This window comes from Fundulus heteroclitus, chromosome 14 (assembly GCF_011125445.2).
Source record: "Fundulus heteroclitus isolate FHET01 chromosome 14, MU-UCD_Fhet_4.1, whole genome shotgun sequence".
Taxonomy (NCBI): domain Eukaryota; kingdom Metazoa; phylum Chordata; class Actinopteri; order Cyprinodontiformes; family Fundulidae; genus Fundulus; species Fundulus heteroclitus.
This window is the reverse complement of record NC_046374.1, coordinates 8,865,183-8,886,430: the sequence shown is the minus strand read 5'-3', so window position 1 is coordinate 8,886,430 and position 21,248 is coordinate 8,865,183. Positions and strand designations below refer to the sequence as shown.

Below are 21,248 nucleotides of genomic sequence, written 5' to 3'. Positions count from 1 at the left end.
GATCCAGATCTGATAGTTATTTGCCTCCAACCAATCCATGGTGGTAAAGGTGCAGCAGGATACCTCACACACAGCTGCAAACCTGGCAGGGGGGCAGCAGAGCTGAGAGACAGCACCCCCTGACATCTGCCCTTGAGAAGGCTCACTGATCTGGGCCTTGTTAAAACAGCAGGTGGGGGGGGGGGGTGCTCAGAGAAGCTCTTGGGTGTTCTCCTTTTGCACGTTACTGGCATCACAGTCAGTGTTGAAACCATGCTTCCTGGGGGAGTTGCAATGTGTGTGTGTGAAACAGAGAGAGAGTTAAGATGGCCAGGAAGAGTCTGTTTACTCATTCTGTTCTCGGACTGATAGTATATCTACATCTTTTAGGACACAGCCCGCTGTATGCCATTACATCTGTTGATTAGCTCGTCGACTGCTTTTGATCAAGAGGATCCAGATAAAGGCATCCCTGACGCTCAATATTTCTGCTTTATGACTGCCACTGTAAACAGCTCTGGGACTCCGACGTATGAGATAGCCGTTAATTCATCAGGGAAAATGGTATTCCTGGGCTTGACTGCTTGCCTTTTCTCTAATTATTGAGACTGCCAGCTTTGATAACTTCGCCCTATTCGTCATGTATGTATGCGATTAGCCTCAGCTGACTGAGCCAGGATTGCATGGTAATGTATACCTGTGAGCAAGTGGACTATGCGTGACTGGAAAGAGCTTCATTTGTCAGCAGGATCGACTTCAGCCTGCCTGCTGCTACATTCCTTACAGCTTCAGCTGCAGACGGTCTAATGCCAATCATCCAAACCCAGATAGCTTCTCTCTTCGTGTTACACCACACATACGTCATGTTAGATGAGTCATTAGCAAGGTAAGCTGACGTCCAACCTGGTCACCGTGTCAGGATGTTCGACTCAGCAGAATGACTGGGAGAAGCTAATTTTCATCTGTGTATTAATCAAACAGGCATGTGGACTCAGCTAATTGTTCTGGGAAAGCGTCCAACTAGCAAGCGCCGTGTTTTTTTTTTTTTCTGTCTTCGATTGGCTCAGGAACGAGCAGCATGACGGTTACTGCCTTAGCCTCCATTAAGTGGGAAAAATCCATGTGTCCAAGGTGCACTGTATAATAGTCTGCCTTGGTCCACTCTTTGACATGTAAGTGACTTCGTGCCTAGGAAGTCAGTGCCCCGTTTAAGAATCCAATAAGTGTGGAGAAGCTGAGCTGCTCCTGGCATTACATTTGGAAAATCCTTCCCTCAGTCTTTCTCATATTAGTCTGGCACGGGATTATTAGCGGGTTTTTTTCTTTGAAATGCACAACAACTTCTAGAAACAAACACCCCTCAGGATCAGCAACCAGACAGTGGACAGCATGAGGTTCCTTGGAGTGCAGATGTATGAGGACCTCACTTGGTCTTCGGACAACACTGAGACAATGAAATGGGCCAATCACAGTACTTTCTGCAAAAACTGAAACAAGCATCCCTACCAACACCTGGAGGAGCAGTGTTCTGAGTTTTAGGTGAGGGACCTGCAGAGGATTGTGAGGGGAACTTAATGGGTCAGAAGAGTGTCCCTACCATCTGTCCAGGATCTCTATTAGAGCTGCAGGGACAAGGCTTTGAACATTGTTATTGACATCGACGATTCACACCCTTCCTTTTTTGTAGGTTAAATTTGGTTCCAGTGCTACAATGGTGCTACTGGTGGGTTCTAATCCCAAGCTGTCTCTCCTCATCTCTCTTCTTCTGTCATTTAAAAGTGAGACAACACGGAAGACTGCATACAGAAAAACAATGTCTTTACATTTGGATACAGAGGACTGCACCTCAGCAGGCCAGTGTGCGAAACTCCTGAGGTTTGCTGATGACCGCCATCATTGGTCACAGCTGTTTGAGACCAAAAAAAAACAAACAAACCAGGAACCACTCCTTCTTTGGACATGAGATGGTCCTTACGCATAGACATTGTTCTGAAGAAGGTCCAGCAGAGACTCTACTTCCTCTGGCAAATTGGAAAGTACAACCTTTCACGGGAGCTGCTGGTCATCTTCTGCACTGCCAATATTCAGACTGTTTTGTGCGCATCCAACACTGTGTTTGTTTTGACTTGTTCACAGAACAGGACAGGTCCAAACTACAACAACCAATTAGATCTGCAGAGAGGCTCGTCAGGGGCTGACCTTCCCCCCGTGCAGGACTTGTACAGGTCTAGGGTCAGCAAACAGAGCATCTAAAATCTCCAGAGACCCCACACTTCCCATACATTAACTGTTCAAACTTTTACCTCCAGGTCGGCGCTACAGAGCCTTGCCTGCAAAAAACAGCCGGCATAGAGATAATGCCACCCCCCCGACAGTTAGAATCCACATATACCATGCATATTTGCACAAATCCATGTCTTTCTCTACTCTATCTATCTATCTATCTATCTATCTATCTATCTATCTATCTATCTATCTATCTATCTATCTATCTATCTATCTATCTATCTATCTATCTATCTATATATACACACACAAAAATATATTTTTATATTTTTTATTTAAATTGTTTTCACTGAGAGCAAAGTGGAGCAAAAGTTTCTTGCTTATGTGCACAAACTAGATTATCTTTTCTTTTTATGATCTGATCTTTTTAGTAAAAGTTGTCACATTTTCATTCTTGTTTGTTTTCACCAACAACCCCTCAGATAGAAAAGGCTTTTAATTAGCATCTGATACTGAAGCCTGACTCAGTGTAGACACAAGCACTGACTCAGCAGAGGAGGTGGAGGAAAGGAGAAGCCAAAAAAAGAAAAATTAAAAAAAAAAAGAAGACGAAAAACAAAACTTCTGTCTGCCAAATTCAATTTTTGCAAGGAAGCTTGCACTAAACACTAACGTCTGTGCTGCTTGATGAAATGGGAGCTCATGATTTATTTGCAGTTTATTATAATCTCTTCCTGCCTTTCCAACCCATCCTTCCAGCAGAGCAGCTTGTAATTTGCACTCGAGGGGCCGCTGATTGTTGCGTCTGATTGTCCCATTCCCAACCAGATGAACCTATGAAGCAGCACCGTGCGGGGCTCCTGATAGCAGCAACCGGTAAATAAATGATGAATTTCCTTCTCCTCCCAGAGTGTGCAGGGGAAGAAAAAAAAAAAATACGATGACACCGATCCTTCACTCACTCACAAGAGGTTGGTCCCTCGTGGCTTCAGATTAGAACGTGTATAACGCCCCAGCTCGGGGAGACTAATGGAGACAGAGAAGTGTTGTGATATATGACTGAATATTCACAGCGTGGCACAGATTTTATTCCTTTTGTTTGTTTTGTTTTGCATCTCATAAATGCATACCAAAAGGAAAAAAAAAATCCTTTTCCTCCTTCAGTAGTTGATATGCGCAGAGATTGGGAGCTTAAGTAAACAAGAGGCTTTGTTAAGGGATGCTATCTGTTGCTTTAGCTGTTGGTGTATTATAATCCAAACTGACCCTTATCTCTGGAGGAGGAGTCAGGAGTTGAACGGTTGCTGTGGTAAATCATATGAATGAGGCATATTTTACCCCCTCCCCGCTCTTTCTCTTTCTCTGTTCCATCTCTGATCACATTCAGAGCCAATTTTGGCGACACAAATCAGACACAAAAGGCCCCAAAGAGACTTTGGTCGATGAATATAAACCGTGCTGCAAACTGACAGGCTGGCAGACTGTTGAGGGGAAGGGGGATAAAGGGGGTTTGGATGGGAACAGAGAGCTGTTTAAAGATTTATGGGGAGGCAACAACACAGATGCACTGTATTCTGACAACTGAGCCGTCATTTTTTTTTTTTATTGTTATTTTTTACTATGAGCCCTTATATGTGGTTAGATTTAGAGAAAAGCTAAAGTGCAAGCCTCTTGTTATATATTTTCAGCTTAGCGCAAGACATTTTCCGCCCTTCTTTATATCCCGCTCTCAGTCCACACCTGTCCCCGGCTCAGCCATCACTATCTGTTCAAACTGTGCTGAAAAATGGTCGCTACAGCACCGTTACCAAAGCATCACGCCAGCTGCAACCAGCAAATCCTATTTGCACCATATCAGCAGAGTGATGAGAGTTTGAGCATTGAACTTCCATAGGATGGCCTCTGCATAGGGGCTGCACAAACCTCAGGGGCCCATCGTGCTTCGGTTATCGCCAGCCTGACAACAGCGTTTCATCTCTTCGGGAAAGAGAAGATGGCCGGACAGTCAACTTCTCCTGCTGCTCGGGGAGCTAAGACCCCAGTCATCCATATCAGTAAGGACGGATAACGGGTGAATTACTCCTCAGCTCATAAAGGAGAGGAAATTGAAAAGAGAGAAGACCAGAGGATATTTCCATTTTTGTGCTTTAGAAACAGCTCCATTTGAAACCTTTTGTTAGCCATTTGTATGGGCAGGCAAGAGCCTGTTTTAATTTTGGAAATTGGAAAATAAAAGTGTCTCAAATGCACAGTTCAGTATCGTCAAAGTGAGAATCTGTTAAAATATAGACATTTAATGCCTTACTTGCAGTAGCTAACACTCCTGGCATCTTGGTTTACCGCAGCCATGTTCCACAAATTAGAATATGCATTCCAACGACTTTCGTCTGTCAGATTAAAAGCACCTTTTGAAAATAACATCCTGTAAGCAGCTGTTATGCATTGTTTCAATCAAGCCAGGATTTCTGCATTAAAATGTCTTTTATTGCTGTGGTGTGATATTCTAAACCGAAATGTTGTTGGAAAATCATCATAAGCAATATAAATAATGGCTTGAAAACATCAGTCTGTGTGTAGTTAATCTTTATAATGTTTTTGACTTAATTAATTAAATTACTGAAATAGATTAACTTTTTTTAGTATTATTTTGATGTATGGAATGTGCCAATCAATGTCTAAATAGATACAGTCACATTCATTTAAGAAGAAAAGGGAACACAGTGATAGAGTGACATTGTTTTAAAGCACTAAAAGCACAGTGGATTGTACATATAAGTGTTCTAGCTTAGTGATGGAGTCATGCCACTCTAATGTCATATGACAGTGCTTCGGAAATTACCCAAACATCAAGGCCATCGCTGAAATGTTTCTCATAACAGTGACATTTTCTTCCTCAGACGGATGTGGCGGGGAAGTGATTTTACAGACACTTAACGAGAGCTCTTCTACTCTGCAGAAGGAATTTCAATTAAAAAAAAAAAAAAAAAAGTCAAGTTCTTATCTCTGCTCTACACCGGTTGCTTTTTAATAGCCTCACTCTTGTGACCAAATCCATGCTGACGGCTCCAGACGTTCGCTCCTAATGGCATTCAATTCGGCACAACAAAAGCACTGACTTATGAAGTTGTTCTTCCCCGTGTATCAACGGAAGGATGGCTGATGGACTCTCAGTGTTGAGAGTGGCGAGTGGGAAAAGATGCATTCATCACTGGTGCCTGGAGTACATCACCGAGGGCTTGGAAACATAGACGGGAACGTTATGCATGGGTGAGTATATGTAAACATGATTTCCGTCTCTTTCCACCCACGAGGCATTCATTGCTATTTCTTCTTTTACTCTCTGTTTTTTTTGTTTAGGCCTCTGTCCTTAGTATCATTTCATTTTCTTACTTTGTTTTACTCTCCCCGTCGGTATCGGCTCTGTTGGCAAGTATTTAGGGGAATTAGTTGTTAAAATTAAACAGAGAATTCCTCATTCACTTAAAGTAAAACTTGCTGTAGACTGAAAAAGGTGTCTGACACAATCCTCAGAAATCTGTAATTCATTTTGACATAATAGTTGCTGCTGATTCATCTGCTGTAGATCATGATAGGTGGCGGTTCAGCCTATCATGTGGGGCTCGATGTGGCCAAGCGGCGGGTGTTGGAGAGCTGGGGTGCAAAGGAATGGAAAGGCGCACCTGCCAAAGTACGTCAGGAAATCCTAACAGTTGAGCTGTGGTGAGCAACTTGTCGATTGTATCGTAATTGTGAAAATGTTGCCTTTGTCACGTTAAAAACACTGTCCCTTCAACAGAAGAACAGGAGCGCATTAGTCAGAATCAGTCAGCGTCAACGAATCAGAATGCCGACAGACGCATCATTCCTCATGAGGCGTGTCGGAGTGCATTGTGTTCAATGAAGTCACAGTTGGGTAGAATAAATGGCTTTTTCTCTCAGGTCCATTGCTCATTGCAGTGGGAAGAGGCAGGCCTGGCTAAAGTGCATCCAGAGGGAGCTGAGGGCTGGATGTACAGCAGTGACATTTGGAGAGGACTGCACAGTGGCTCCATCCTTAGGGCCCGCTACTAAAGACAAAGTAGACTAGATAAATGTACTCTTTTCCTTTTTTTTCCACCATCTTATTTCATGCTGTTAGCTTTCTTTGGGCCTTCAGTTTCTCTTTTGATCCTTTTTTTTTGTGTGTCCATGCTGTGTCTCTTTTAGGCTGAGCTTCTTGGAAGATGGGGCTATGCTGTGTGCACATTCTCTTTGTTTCAGACTGATTTATCTAAACCTATTGTGAACTACTGTTGCGTTTGTCAGCCTTATTGGGTTAAAGCTGCGAGATAAGAAACAACATCTTAGATAAAACAACAAAAACGCATAAAATTAATTAAAATACAACACTTGCTGCATTTTGGCATTGGACTCTATGACACAGTGGTGGACTAACAAAGTCATTCTACTGTCCCAGGTTATCAGATGGGTCTAAAACATCAGACCTTAACAGAATATCGATCAGGAAAGCTCATCCACTACCTTCCTTTTACAGGATACATGCACAGCGAATGCCACAGTACAGTGACCTAAAATCACTAAACACAACAGAGGGTACCTTCGAATAATTACACGTCTGTGGACTCAGTGCCAGCCCACGGCCATGCTGACTGTCCCAATGCAGATCATAATTGAATGAAATATAAACAAGTGTTTTCAGAGGCAAATGTGGCTGACAAATAAGAAAAAAATTAACTTAATGCACCAGCTTTGTTCAGTCTGCAATTTATTATTTATTTACACTCATGAACCTACCAGTTCTGTGGAAAGTAAAATGTAATATCCTCACATTCAGTTACTGGCGACAAGTTGAAACGACACACTGGTGTCGTTTCAACTTGTCGCCAGAGGGGGCAGACATCTGAAAAACTCCTGGAATTTACGCTACGCCCCGTTAAGCTGATAAGAGATGACTCACAGTGTAGAGCCGATTAAGTGTTAGAATGTAATCAAACTTGTAAAAACTGTTTACATTTCTGTATGTACATTTATGAATCACAACGTGCGGTAAAACTGGAGACATAACGATTCATCAAGCTCACGAGATGAGACGATCCTGTCTCACTCAAGAGAATGAAACAGGACATTTGGAAAAACTAAGAACCTATTGCTTTTGTTTTTACCAATCAAAAACAGGGTTTTACAGAATAAAATCCTTTAAAACACAATACTAGAGCTTTGTGTTGACCGGTCTACAAAAAGATATACGCTTGTGCCTGTTTCATTTTAAGGTGGTCTGTTGAAAATGCTACTTTCTGTATTTTTACACTGAACATTTTCATTTATGTAAACCATGTTTTAGGTCATTTCCCTTCTGTATAGAATTTTCCTTTGAGATCATCAAATACCACCCTGGTTCCTGAACATTAACCAAAACAACAACCATCAAACATGCCTTGAATTCAGAGGTAAAAGGAAGCCTTAAAGCAGACAACAACTTTAGTGTCATTATTGCAATTCTCGTGATCCACAGCTGCCCTCATGAGCAGTCGTTATTGATTACCTCTGTCAAACAGAGGCTGCCAACAGGAGAACAGGAGACCTACATACTTCTTTTATACTTAGCTAGAAACACAGAGTCAGGGTTAGAACACACACTCTGATATCCAAGGCTCATAGTAATAGCTTAAACCAATACGGCAACTAGAGAGAGTTGAACGAAACAGACTCCAGTTTGACGAGAAATATTGTGTTTTAATTTAGGAAAATCTTGTTACACAACACACTATTGTGTAACAATACTTTAGACCATTAACACTCTTAGCAGCTTGAATCGTCTTCGTCCTGCGGCGTCATGCTCCGCAATCGGTATCAGATGCCGAGTGGATTCACGCTTTCCCTTATTCTGCTGCCCGCACCGCTGACAAGATAAATGAGGAGGTCAGTTAGACCAGCAAAGCCACAATGTGAAGTGCAGGTTGTTGTATCACTTCCTGACAGTGCTGAGCTTATTCCCTCCGTGAATAAAGCCAGGCAGTTGACGGGTGCCAGCCAATTCACGGCTCTGAAGTGGCCATCACATGTTGAAGGCTGTGTACTCTGAATCTGGGTCTCCCAGGGAGCAATTATAGTTATACTTTGTACTGCTCTCCACCTCCATCATCAGTCAAGAGGGTTTAAGGTGTGAAAGGGTTGATTTTGGGGTAGCCTGTCGATCCAAGGGAGGGTGAGATTGTTCTGTGCAAAGTCAGCCACCTAACATGAAACTTCTAAAAGCTGAAAATGTCCCTACCCGCCACCAACTCCGGGCCTGCATCTCCCCCTACTCGCAGGGGCAATTAATTAATGATGCGAAAGGGGAGGATTAATCGATGGACTGTCAGGCTCCCGCCGGCCGAGGAAAGAGACCCTGCCAAACCCACCAGGACCCGATCTCACTACAAACGGCAGCCCACTCTCCCCTTTGAGAGGCAGCTGCATTCATCAAAGCGACGCGTCTCTGTCTCTCGCTCGCTCGCTCGCTCTCTTCCGCAACCGTTCTCTGTGTTCCATCCCTCCCTGCATGTTTGCCTTTTCCCTCCCTGACAAGATGAAGGAGAGCTGGCTGCAGAAGTGACACCCATTTAATTAAGAAAGTATGGGGGAGGGAAGGGAGTTATAAATAAGGGCATAACTAAATGTACAAGAGAAACTGTAGGGGGTGACTACTATAACTTGTACAGTAGCTGCATTTACAGAGCTTTATAAAAGCCCTCAAACACATAACTTTTTCAAATTTTGTTATGTTGCAACCACAGTTTTATTGGAATTTTATTTATTCCAAATAAATGGTTTGGCTCAAAACACACTGATGTTCTAGCCCAGTAATATCCCAGTCAGAATCTGAACCTAAAGCCAAAGAATTCATGACAAAAATTGAAAATCGGTGTCCAAAGATGCCCATCCTCTATTCTGACTGAGCTTGGGTTATTTTGCGAATAAGCAAATGTGTTGTGATAGCAACGATATGGCTCTGCCAAGTATAAATCTAAGATAGCAGAACTTAAACTCATGTCACATTTTTTTAGTTTTTTTAGTTTTCTATTTATAAAAAAACAAAACGAAAAAAAATATATGTGAAAACAGGCCTGAAGTCTGTGCCAGTTTGTATTAGACTTTCACGTGATTTCCAGTAAAACAGGTTTCTGGTTTAAAGGTGACCGATGAAAATAAAAAGAGGTCCAAATACTTTTTCTTTTTTAACTCTGGAAGCCTCATCAGAATTTTAGAGAGTCTTCACTCTGGCCAAAACACGCTGGCGCTGACTGACACCGCGGTAATGACAGCTGAGCACCTCGCCATGTTACTTCAGGCAGCAGGAGAGGATAAACGTCTCCATCTCTTCATGCCTCTCTTACAGTTTGATCTCCGTCACGTCTTCCTTTATCTGACACAGGAATCTCTCCGCCCTGTTCTCCTCGCAGATCAACTCGTCCCAGGCTGCTGCCACACGTCGGATCATATTAACATATAACTCTTAATTAAACAGCTTTAAACCCTTGAGTTAACGTTAGTTGGTCAGCATATTGCAGCCGTTGAACTCCGATTGCGAGCTTTACAATTCGACACGTCTAATGTCTGGCGATGACAAGAGAGCCTATCTGTAGTGGCAAAAACAGCCTACTTTCGCTTGCCCCTCCCCTTTTAGCCGGTACAGGAGCAGGGGTGGGGCCAGGAGCAAAAAAAAAAATTGCCATTTTTCTGCTGCCATCTTCCCCTCCTCATGCTCTCGCTCCCCTGCCCCAGCGCAGACACGACAGTTTTGTTGAAGCACGGCTCCCTAACGGGTAATCAGAGGCAGCCTTTATTTAATGCTGTGAGTCGGAGCGGGACAGCCAGTGATGGAGGAACTGGGGGAGGCCGGCCGCACTCTGCGCACCAGCCCATAACTGCAGATGAGACACTTCCCGCAGAGCACTTAGTGCAACAACTTGCCAGCTGTAAACACACTGAGAACAAAGTGAGAACGGCAATAAATACACACAGAAGCCTCTAAAAATCACAGTAAAATAAGATCAGGCGAGTAATGAAAGGTGCATATAAACAGCAGCGACTTTCTTTAGCCATCTGTCGAGCTCTTTGGTAGGGTTACGAGCGCCCTGTGAAAACCAGTTGCTCCTTTTCAAATTGTATCTTTGTTTCGGCCCGCTATAGCTCAACTTGAATGATCACCTTAATCAAAGAACGTCACCCGTCTGGTCAATAGTCTTGATCAAACTTTTCCTCCTACCAAAGCGTTTCCTGCTGAGGATGCAGCAGACACGGTCCAGCTCAGGGCCTCCGTTTACCACACTGCTTGCTGACAGCCATGCTCCGTAGCTGGGGCAGTGGAGTGTGACGCTAGAATAACATCGCCGTGGATACTGCATCCAGATTGAAATCAGAGGCAGCTCTTCTTGCATGCCCAGTTTTCAAATTGCCAGCGTTAGTGTAGCTGTAGCAGAAGCCTAAGCTGGCACATAACTGCCCCCCCCCCCCCCCCCCCCTCGCACTCCCACAGCATAGGTGTGCATTATTGGATTACGCTCTCTGATTTTGCACTGGATGTGTAACATTTTTTTCTTCATACAGTATCTGCAGACACATTTTTGATGGCGATGTCCACTCATGATCCCAAGTACCAGACTTGGGTCCCACTCATAGCATTTTGAAAGGATCAAGTCAGAGTCCCTGTCTGAACTCCCAAATAGCCCCATTTTTATTGTATTGTCTGTGCTTTTATGACTGAAGCACCTCCAGCAGGAGCAATTTGCAAATCCTAAAAGATTATGGCTGGTTTGTAAAACTCTACTGTAAGGAATCTTTACCTGATTGATCTCACAAATCTGGGTATTATTTATCATTTGATACTACAAAATATTAGAACATTTATATTTTTTACAGCATGCTACTTTAAATACGTCTGTTTGAACTCGCCTACCATGCCAAAAGTTAAAGTAATTTTAAAATTTAGCCTGGAGTTGGGCCGCAGGGGTATCAGAAAGTAGGGACGGTTTTGCTTTGAATAATGTTTTGAAAAACAGCTGCAAATGTGATGTGGATGGTGCACATATACGTTTAATCTGATTACAATTTGATCACTTGAAAACGGACATCCGGTTAACTCTTCCTGTTGTGTCAGTATAATTCACAAGTATCAAACAGTCAATCCGCCAATACGATAATGCAATTCCTCTATAAACTTGCCGCTAAATTTGGGCATCAACATCCATTTTTACTGGAACTAAAAAGGTTTAAAAATGTCTCACATGACAGATCTTTAAATGACACAAGCAAGGTCTTAGCGACAGACAGTTCCCACTATCAAGGTTTTTACCAAGATTTTAAAAGTTATGGTCTCAAACATGCCAAAAATGTTTTGCCTGGTGGTTAGAGGTTCATTTTATGGGATGTCTGAGAAAGTGATGGAGATTTTATGTTTTTTGCATCGCGTGGAGCATAGAGTAACAAAGTGATCCCCATCCCCCACATATTGGTTGGGATATTGGTGCTAGTGTTTTACATTTGCCTTAGTTACACAAAATACAAATTCAGGTCTTAAGAAATATTTCCAGTTATGACAAATGATGTGGGAAGTAAAGAAGGACAACCCACTGCCAACAGCTGTCCAGTTAGCAGAGGAATTGTTTGTTCATCAGGTGACCCTGGGCTGCGTTAGCGCTAATCAACCCGCTTATTACCCCACCACTGTGCTTCTCTATACAGGGCAGATAAGTAGAAGACATAAACAACAATTGTCTGCATCTTGGACAAAGTCTTCAGCTGGAAAGATTTGTGGCCTAAACTCCAAAAAATAAAATAAAATAAAGAAACTTGTGCTGTCATAGCGGAGGATGCCTTACTGGAGGAAAAAGCAGAGCAACATGTATATTTCACACATTCTGTGATTCATGGGGATTGTAGAAATACAGGACGGTCGTCCCTGTGTCACATGTGTGAACTAAAATGTTCAGTCAGAAAGTTTGCAGCCTGCTCAGATCAGGTGAGATCAGTAAATAGGTAGGCTGATTTCTAATAAAAACATTTTAAAGTAACATATTTGTTCTGTAACTGTATTCATTTATATACTATTTACATGGATTATTTCAGTAAAAAAAACAGTTTAGTACAAAATCACAGGAAGCGATTTTATCAAGAAAATTAATGATATCATTCTTACAACCTGGTATTGTTGAGCTGTCGGGGGACTCAAATGTCTGGCTTCCAAGGACTTGCAAGGACATCTAGCTTTTTCCAGCTGCCTCAGATGGGAGATTTATCTATCAGCCTGCTTTCATATCTGTCAGCATCCCTGATTCCCTGGATCTAACACCCCGGGCCCTGATGGTGAAAATATCATCCAGGTAGGCAATACAAAAAAGCTGTCCTGAATTCACCAAATTATTATTTTAACTTTGGTACAGACACTGGAGATGTCTTATCTGCAAGATTGTGAAAACAAATATGGAAATGCCTAATTGAGAAAAGCAAACGAAGAAGAAATCAATGCATGAATGTGCCCAGATTTTCTTCAATTGAATAAAAAGAAAACGGAAGTAGTAATTTTTGGACCGATAGAGGAGCGATTTAAAGTTAGCACACACTCTATTTTCCCATGTTTTATTTTGTTAACATTTTTCTACAGTTTATTCCAATTGTTTTTTTATTTGCTTTCATTCTGTTTTTATTTTCCTATGTTTTAATCATGTAAAGCACTTTGCGTTGTCCTTGTACGGAAATGTGCTATACATATAAATTTGCCTTGCCAAACTCTCTGTTCATATTTAATTGATATTAGTGGTAGGTATTATTTCTGTGTTGTAGAAAATCAAAGTTTTAAATAAAAGTGCTGTGGTTTGGACTCTTTTTTTTTTTAAAGTTGAAAGAACTCCAGAGCAAAAACATTAAATAAAGAGGAAAAAATGTTGGACCACAAGTCCAGCAGTAGATCTGTGAAATATTTCTGTACTAGAGACAGAAATGAGATCCAGTCCTGGGCACATTGGATGACATTAAGAAGAATACTTTGAGGTTGAATTCAAACAATCCTGGCTTTTCTCTTCTTTCCACGTCCTCTGAGTAATTTCTACCAAAAGTTTCAATCACTTCTACCGATTCAGACGAAGCTTTGAGCTCATCACTTTCGTGGTTAATTAGTTTGAGAGAAAGGAGCAAATTTCTTAACCAATCAGTGGGTTCATCTTTATTTTTGGCTGATTTTCTGTCCTGGTTGGCAGATAATATATACAGACACAAAAGCGATCCTTGTCTGCAACAATTAAGAAATCGGCTTTTTCTAAATGCGATTCTGTGAAGTTATCAGTGTTTTTTTTTTTTCCTTTGGAGAAAGATCCAGGCGAAGTTGTAGAAAAGTGAAGAAATCCTCAGAGCAGTAGAAGGCTGACCCATTGGATAGAATGCTTTATATTGCATTATCTATATTATCTGTATCATCTACACATTCACTGAAGATCACAGTTAGCTTTGTAGCTAGTTTCTAAGGTGGAAAAACTCCCTGCCACCATATGAAGTGTTAAGTCGAGGCTACCAGCTGTCATTCTACCTCAGCACTGACTACAAACACAGCCCTACATCTGCTGACGTAACCTGCTGGACTCCCTGAAAGGCGGCCACTTGTCCAGCATCACTGGAAACGCCACATTTATGTGCATTTCCATATCTCATGATAGATCGGAAATGATGCCAGCTGATTTAAAATCGACTGACCAGGCACTTTCATACCTCCCGCAGCCTGAGTCAACGTAGGCAGCGCTCGGCAATAGCAGCAAACCTAACTTTAGCCTCTCTGGTGAAAGGGACTATTTTCCCACCTCCCATCCGCCATTATGACATGTGTTTCATGGGCGCGAGCTTTTCCAATTTGACTCGTTTCATACCTCCAAAAATCTGGAAACTCACCGTGACATCCTTCAGCTACAGGTAGAGGAACTGTTACCGATAATAACTCCACAGAGGATCGGTGCAAACACTCTGAGCTATCCCTTCAATGTGTTTACGTCTACTCAGCAGTGATACATTCCTCTGGCCTTTTCCAGATAATGCATCAGGTCCTTTTTTTTTCCCATCCAGAACTCAAAATGTCAATGGGACCGTGCAGCATTTTCAGTCACAACAACAGTAAATAATTACCAACAGCCAAGGTCCTATAAGGACAAAGTCTGACATTTGAAAGCAGACGATGTCAGCATTTTTCAGCTTCAGCCCTTTATCCCAGAACCAGCTCTTTGCGTGGCCTGATGACAGCGTGTCAGAAAGGTGTAGAGAGTGATGTCTTACCCTCTGTAACATAAATGGGCAGAAATCGAAAGAGCGAGTGGCATGAAAGAGCGGCAGCTCTGGAAAGAAAGGAAAAAAAAAGTATAGAAAGAGACGGGTGGCTTGAGCAAGATAAGGAATAATGTTCCATCACATCCTGGTGGCATGCTATTATCAGCCGTTCGCACCGGTGCCAGTATTTCTAGTTGGACAGGCCGAGACAACATCACATAGTGTTGTTTCATTTCCTGTAATAAGGAAGAAATGGTATAGGGAGCAGGGTTTGTGAAGCTATAATTCAATCGTAGAAGCAAAAAAAGAAGAAAAACACTGATTTCACAATAACAACTCAATGATTCTTAGAAAACGAAGCTTTTTGTTGAGATAATGATTTTTTTTTGTTGAGAAAAATATGATGATCCCCTTTAAAACCTTTCAATCCAAAACGAAAACCAAGACAAGCCAGAACCTCACATAAACAGTGAAGTAAGGTTCCGTACACCAGCAAAGGCGAACAAAGTCCCGCATACTGGCCCTCAAGGCCACCATCAGCGAACGCCGAGCCATTTGGTAGCCTGATTGGGTCCGTGAGGCCCCCATCAGGTGAGATGATATGGGGCCACGGCTCGCAGGTTTTCAGGTCTAATTTGCCCGTACCTCTCCCCCTCAAACAGAAACAGGCGTAATTAACAGGACCCAAACACCCACCACGGGCTGAACAGAGTCATTTAGGGGAGCGACTCGGGAGGAACGGCAGCAAATTAAATGTAATTGCAGTGGGAGCCGAGGAGCCGGGCTGCCGCGTCGGAGGCACTGATGTGTGCGTGAAAGAGAAAGGAATGAGAGAATGAACGGGGCAGACTGGAGGGAATGGGGGAGTAAATGAAAAACACTGAAGTTAGATAGAGAATATGCACTTGAGAGAAGAGCAAGAAGAGGAATGACTGATGAGGGATCATGAGCGACAGGCTGGAATAAACAGTCAGGAGTCGTTCCTTCAGGTAGGAATATTGCACCATGTTTCATCAAAGACGTGTAAATGGATTTAAGTTTAAATATATACTTAATAAAATTGGAATGACTTGATCGTGGGTTTGGGGCAGCTGGTTTCAGTTTTGACTTCATTTGTACAAATAAATTGACAAAAGGGAAAATTAAATCAAAGGATATGGTCACACCTTCTGAGCTATTGAACGAAACTCTTACCCCCTCCCCGAGTTAATTTAAACATACTTGATTAGTGGTTTTTCCAAGCATCATGATCATGACAGGATTGCTACTGGACTCTTTCAGTTTGTCGTGTTATGTCATATTCCACTGGGATTGTTTGAGTGGTTCAAGGATGTGGTTTAATTCAGTGATTCTTTGTTACTCAGAATTTGAAACATCAAGGTTTTCAGTAGAGGAGCTTAACAGAGAGCTCAGCAAAGGTTGGAAAGTCAGACTTTTCTCAGCAATCTCAGGATTCAATATGGAGTCAAAAATTGATAAAAAGTGTGCGTTTGCACTTTTAGTATACAATTCCAATTCATAGTTTACACAAACAGTACTGTGCAGCCTCTTTTTAGTAAACTGCATTTAAAGGTCCAAAATGCAGGGAAATATTATTATTTGCTTTCAGTTTGTTTTGCAAATATTAGTATTAGGACGCTCAGCAAATCAATCAGCAATTCCGGTTGCTTTTAAACTGGGAAAGTTGACATTATTAATGTTTGGGTTTTGTTACTATTTTCAGAGAAAAGTTCTGACTTTTGAGGCAAATAAAACACAACACAAGATGCCAGAACATCAAAACAAAAACATAGTCTAAAAGGCTAAAAGATGTTAAATTACGTCCAAGGACAGGTGAGAAATGTAGAGTTTTGAAGTTGAAGTTAGTCTTTTTTACAGGACTATCACACATTTTTAATTGCAACAGTTCACTGTTCACAAAATCTAACTTCCAGTATCCAGATTTATCTTCAGCACATTCTTATTGACTATCTTCATAAAGTCTAAGTTCTGTTTTTTTCTCATTCCCACATAGCTGCCACAGAGTGCTTCCATTGGGAGCAATTTAGGATTCCCTGTCTAGCCTCAACGTGTCAAGCTGAAGGTCCACAGACAGGTTGTAGCCTGCATTACAATTTTACCAGGCCCGTGGGACTTATTATTATTGTCTTTTAACTGACCTGTGACCACACAGTACAGAAACAACTAAACCTGATGGCACCTACGCAGTTTGAGCCACTTTTGACAAAACACTGAATCAAATCCAATCAATGTACAAAATAACAAAGAAAGAAAAAAAAGGTAATCTAACGGCGGCATTTGAAGATATCTTGGAGGGATTATAGCTGCCCTGGCTGTTTTCATATGAAAAAGTGAGCATACTTAGTGCAATATGTAGACGGTGTATCAGAGGTCTTTCTTGCAGACTGGAAATGAGTCGATTGAACTCCATAGCATTTACACAAGGAAGGCAAAGTGTGACATTTGTCATATTTAATCCCCGACAACTCCACTCTTCTCCACTCCCTCTGCTTCCGTAAGATAAAAATTAAAAGTAGATAACAGCTACTGTGAATGAAATCCTCCTGATTGATTTATAAGCAGTAATTGTGATCACCTATACAACAGCAGGATTGTTGGCCGTTTGCTAGCCTGACGCATGCAGGTTAAACACGATGCCTGGAAGGGAAGACATCAGTACTGATCTTAGATCAGATGCTGCCCATCATCAAAGGTCCAAGCAGGAAGACACGAGAGTGGGAGGCAAACCCAGACCATCCTCCTGCAAGGCAACAATGCTTCCAACTACTTCACTATGCAGCCCAACATGTACGTGACATTTCTCAAATGTTCTGAACTTTAAGATGCTTTCTGTTTTAAACAAAACTAGCTTCAAAGTGCCATCCCATTTGCAAACACAGTAGGCTACTGTGCATAATTCTTCATTCTTTTCTTTAAATTTTCCATAGCTGAGCTTTGTTGTACTCCTTTAAAGTGGATCTCAAGTCGCTTAGCTGTTTAAGCCGCAGCATTTGGTTTTTAATAGGAAACAGAGGAAACATCCTGGAGCATGTGCCTTGGTGAAACCGGTCTGGCGACTCCTAGGGTGCGTTAGCTTCAGTTGCTTGTGCAGAAAACACTCCCCTCACAGCGCAGTATCACACATCGGAAGCCTATATGTGCTTTGAACTTCTGTAGAGCTGCTGAGATCTTTAATTTTGGGATGTTGTGTGCAGCCAGTGTGCAACTGTGCTATAGAAACACATACTGTATTGAAACTCCATATCTTTAAATTAGGTTCACCACTTCTGAGGACAAAAAAAACAATCTTAAATGGAACATCCTCACTTATTTACTTCCTTTTGTAAGTAAGTAAGTAAATGGTATTTATTAAGCACCTTACACAGACAAAGCAATCACAAAGCGCTATACATAAAACTAATAAAAAAAATTAAAAAAAATAAAATAAAAATAAGATAAAATCCCAGTAAAAGTAATCATTCAATAAAAGGCCTGTGTAAAAGGGAAGGTTTTTTAAATTCTGTGGCCTCCTAAATAAGTCCACAGAATTTACTTAACTAAACCCAGAATAACAGCAAACTCCAAAATTCTGTTCATGGGGATTTCTCAGAAACTATGATCAGCTGCAGGTTGGCTACCAGAGCAGATAGCCTGATCATCACTCAGTCTACATCAGTTTGTTATTCTAGACACCTATCTGTGGTCAGATAATGCTTTATTTCAATAGATTTTTCCCCTAAAATCACCAAAAAATTCAGAGGTCATCTCACTTCCACCACTCTGTACATCTCTTGAAAAATAAAAATGAGTACAATCTGTGAAACAGCCTTCTCTTTTACCTCATACTTATACAGTTGTCGAATGAAGTCGAATTTATTCTTTTACTTTTAATAGTGTATGCTTAGCTGACAGGAACTGGTTGGTGAACCACTGTCTTCAGTGCAGGAAATAGCTGTCAGAAACCTGTTTTTTTATAGCTTTCCACTTGACTTGGAATTGAAAGATAGATATGAATAATTATAGTTATAATGTGCATGCTATTTTAACCGTAATAGTTAACAGAAGCAGGTATAATAGTTGCCTTTATGTTTGAAATATAAGCAAATATATGTCTGTCTTGTCTTGTTGTTCTCTCATGTCCTAGTTGCACATCGATGGCTGACCAAGTCATTTGTGTCCCAGATGACTTATAAAATATTAAAAACAGCAGACGGGTGACTAGCCATTACAGGAAATGACCCATTACAGCTCAGAGCATCTGCAGTTGACCTCTGATGCATCACCACTTCACCTCCTGCATTATTTGTTGAGTCCATTATGTTTACGACTATAATCTTTCATCATTACCGTCATTATCAGCATTTATCACTGATGCTAAGAGCATCCAAATTGGCCTTGACCCACTCGGTCAATCCGGCAGCGCCGCTCATCCACCTATCCCTCTCCGTTTCCCATCGTCCCTCACCCTGTCGCTCTCAGTTTACGGAGCACTGGATGAGGAGCGACCCGGGGTCAGCGTTGTTCCTGTTGCTCCCAGGCTCGGCTAGCCCAAACAAATTGGGGTCGCTGCGAGGCTAAAGTGGTGTGAGCGCACACACACACACACACACACACACACACACACAGACACAAACAGTGGCGTGTTCAGGTGGCCGAGGCTAGATAAGTGGAGATTACAGCGACGGTGTCTTCTCCCGTCCTTTTGCCGCAATATCACCTTTACCATCCAGATTAGTAAAAGCGCTCAGCTCTACACCTGTTCATCCGCTGTGAGACTCCAGTAATATGCAGAGTATTTCAGAGGCAGCAGCAGTAATCCTGGATGGTAATTAACACGAAACCCACCATGGAAATGAGCAGAATATTAGGTAGAAGAAGCATGGAGGTCAACAATATAATTAAAGCCCTGTTAAATGTTTTTGAAATGCCTGTTGTCCTTTAATAGCCATTTCAATCCATCATTGGAGGTGGGTTTTAATGACCTTTAAGCCCAACATATGAAAGCTGTAAAAGAGAAATTAGGGTGATGACTAGCAATAACAAGAAGTGTGTGTGTATAATTAGCCGTTTTTCTGGACTCGGCGCCTAATCCCCCCCGTAATGGCCCTTGAAAGCAGAGGGAGTCAAAAATCTAAATGTCATTTAAAGGAAATTCAACAATGTTTAGAGCAGCAGGCGGTCCACTTTTACTCACGTTAACACAGCTCATTTATCTCAGTATAAAGCTAATCATAAAGAAGTAAACGATTATTTATGCAAACACTGGAATTCTTTCGCAGCACACGGTTGAATAACGGCAGGAAAAATGCGTCTTACTATGTGCAGCTCCAGGTAATCGCCCAGTCCCTTGGCGCTCTCCACCCTGACCAGAATGGCTTCCTTCAGCTGCGTGCTGAAGCCCACTGCCAGCCGGTCTGCCCGTGTGCTCGGCCGGTCATTGGGTGGCCAGGTGTATGTGATGAGGGCTCCGCCTCGTCCAAAGATGTAAGTTGTCCCAGCTGCAAAACACAGAAAAGAAATCCCAACAGAACAGCTTAGTTAGGATAGATAACGTAAGACTTTCATATGGTAATAGGAAAAAAGAGCTGACAGGTGTATTCTCAAACAAAACACAAAATAGTAAACCATAGGAAAGATGTGACAACAAAGAAGTCCAATTCTGACTTTTAGGATAGCAAAAAGATGGGCTTTCTTTCTCTCCGTGCTGTCACAACATTTCAGCTAGCATCTGTGTTTTCTGTTCTGGCAAAAAATGCTTTTGTTGTGTGGAGTACTTTCTGGAAATAATCTGTACACTCTAATTTGTCAAATACGGCTTCCATTCAACCACAGTAAATGCGATTTTGTGCAACAGCAGCTAAAAGAATTCAACACCCCATTAAATATGAGCACACCGACTCATTCTGAAGTCAGTGCGTTTTATTAGAGACGCTGAGGATCTTTGGCTCGCCCTCGCTGTGGCCAAACACACCCACAATGCCCTGCAAGAGTATTCATACCGCTTGATCTTCCCCAAATAAGTTTTGGATTCGAACTAGAAGCTGAATTTAAATGGGTTTTCAAGGGAAAGACCAACACGGAGCAGTGCATACAGTAGTTGTAAACTAGAAGCAAAGTTATTCATGGTTTTCAATTTTATCGTCCAAACACAAATTTCGTAAAAAGCAAAATAAGCATGTGCTCTGACACACTACACACTGTTTTGCTGCAGCTACATGATTTGACATAAATATTATGTGACCTCAACCGTTCCAATGTAGCAATGTATGTCTGGTGTAGTTGCTCTGCTAACAGGCTAATGCCCCCCCCCCCCCCACTCCCCAAGTCTCAACTCTTTTGCATCCTCCAAACATTTTCTTCTAAGATCGCCCTGTGTTTTGTTCCATTCATCTTCCTAACAGCTCTGACAGTGTTCTCCGTCCTGCCCCCACAGCATGATGCTGCCCCCACCAGGTTTCATGGTTGAGATGATGCATCCTGGGTGATGTGGATTGTTAGATTTTGACCGCTCAGAGTTTCGCAAATGCAAAATGTCCTTCTAAAGGTAAAGTTTGCTCTCAACTGCCCAGAGCACTTTCACCCACATTTGCATTGTCTCCTTCTTGGCTTGTGGTGCACTCTTTTGCCCCCCCTTATAAAAATGATGTTTGTGGAATGCATGGTTCGCAATTGTCGTATGAATATTTTGACACCTCTTGTATGGGTCTCTGTAGCTCCTCCAGAGTTAGCATGGACTTCTAAGTTGCATCCATGATTAA

At 42.0% G+C, this 21,248-nt stretch overlaps 1 protein-coding gene across 10 annotated transcripts in view; it reads right to left on the bottom strand.

The window, feature by feature from the left end:
* nrxn2b (neurexin 2b) overlaps positions 1–21,248 on the bottom strand; it is an 871,341-nt gene that overhangs the window by 133,007 nt on the left and 717,086 nt on the right. For all 10 annotated transcript variants that reach the window (XM_036146226.1, XM_036146219.1, XM_036146224.1 and 7 more), the window contains one exon: positions 19,807–19,988. In XM_036146226.1, the coding sequence (XP_036002119.1) occupies positions 19,807–19,988 (182 nt within the window). The remainder of the gene's footprint in view (positions 1–19,806; positions 19,989–21,248) is intronic.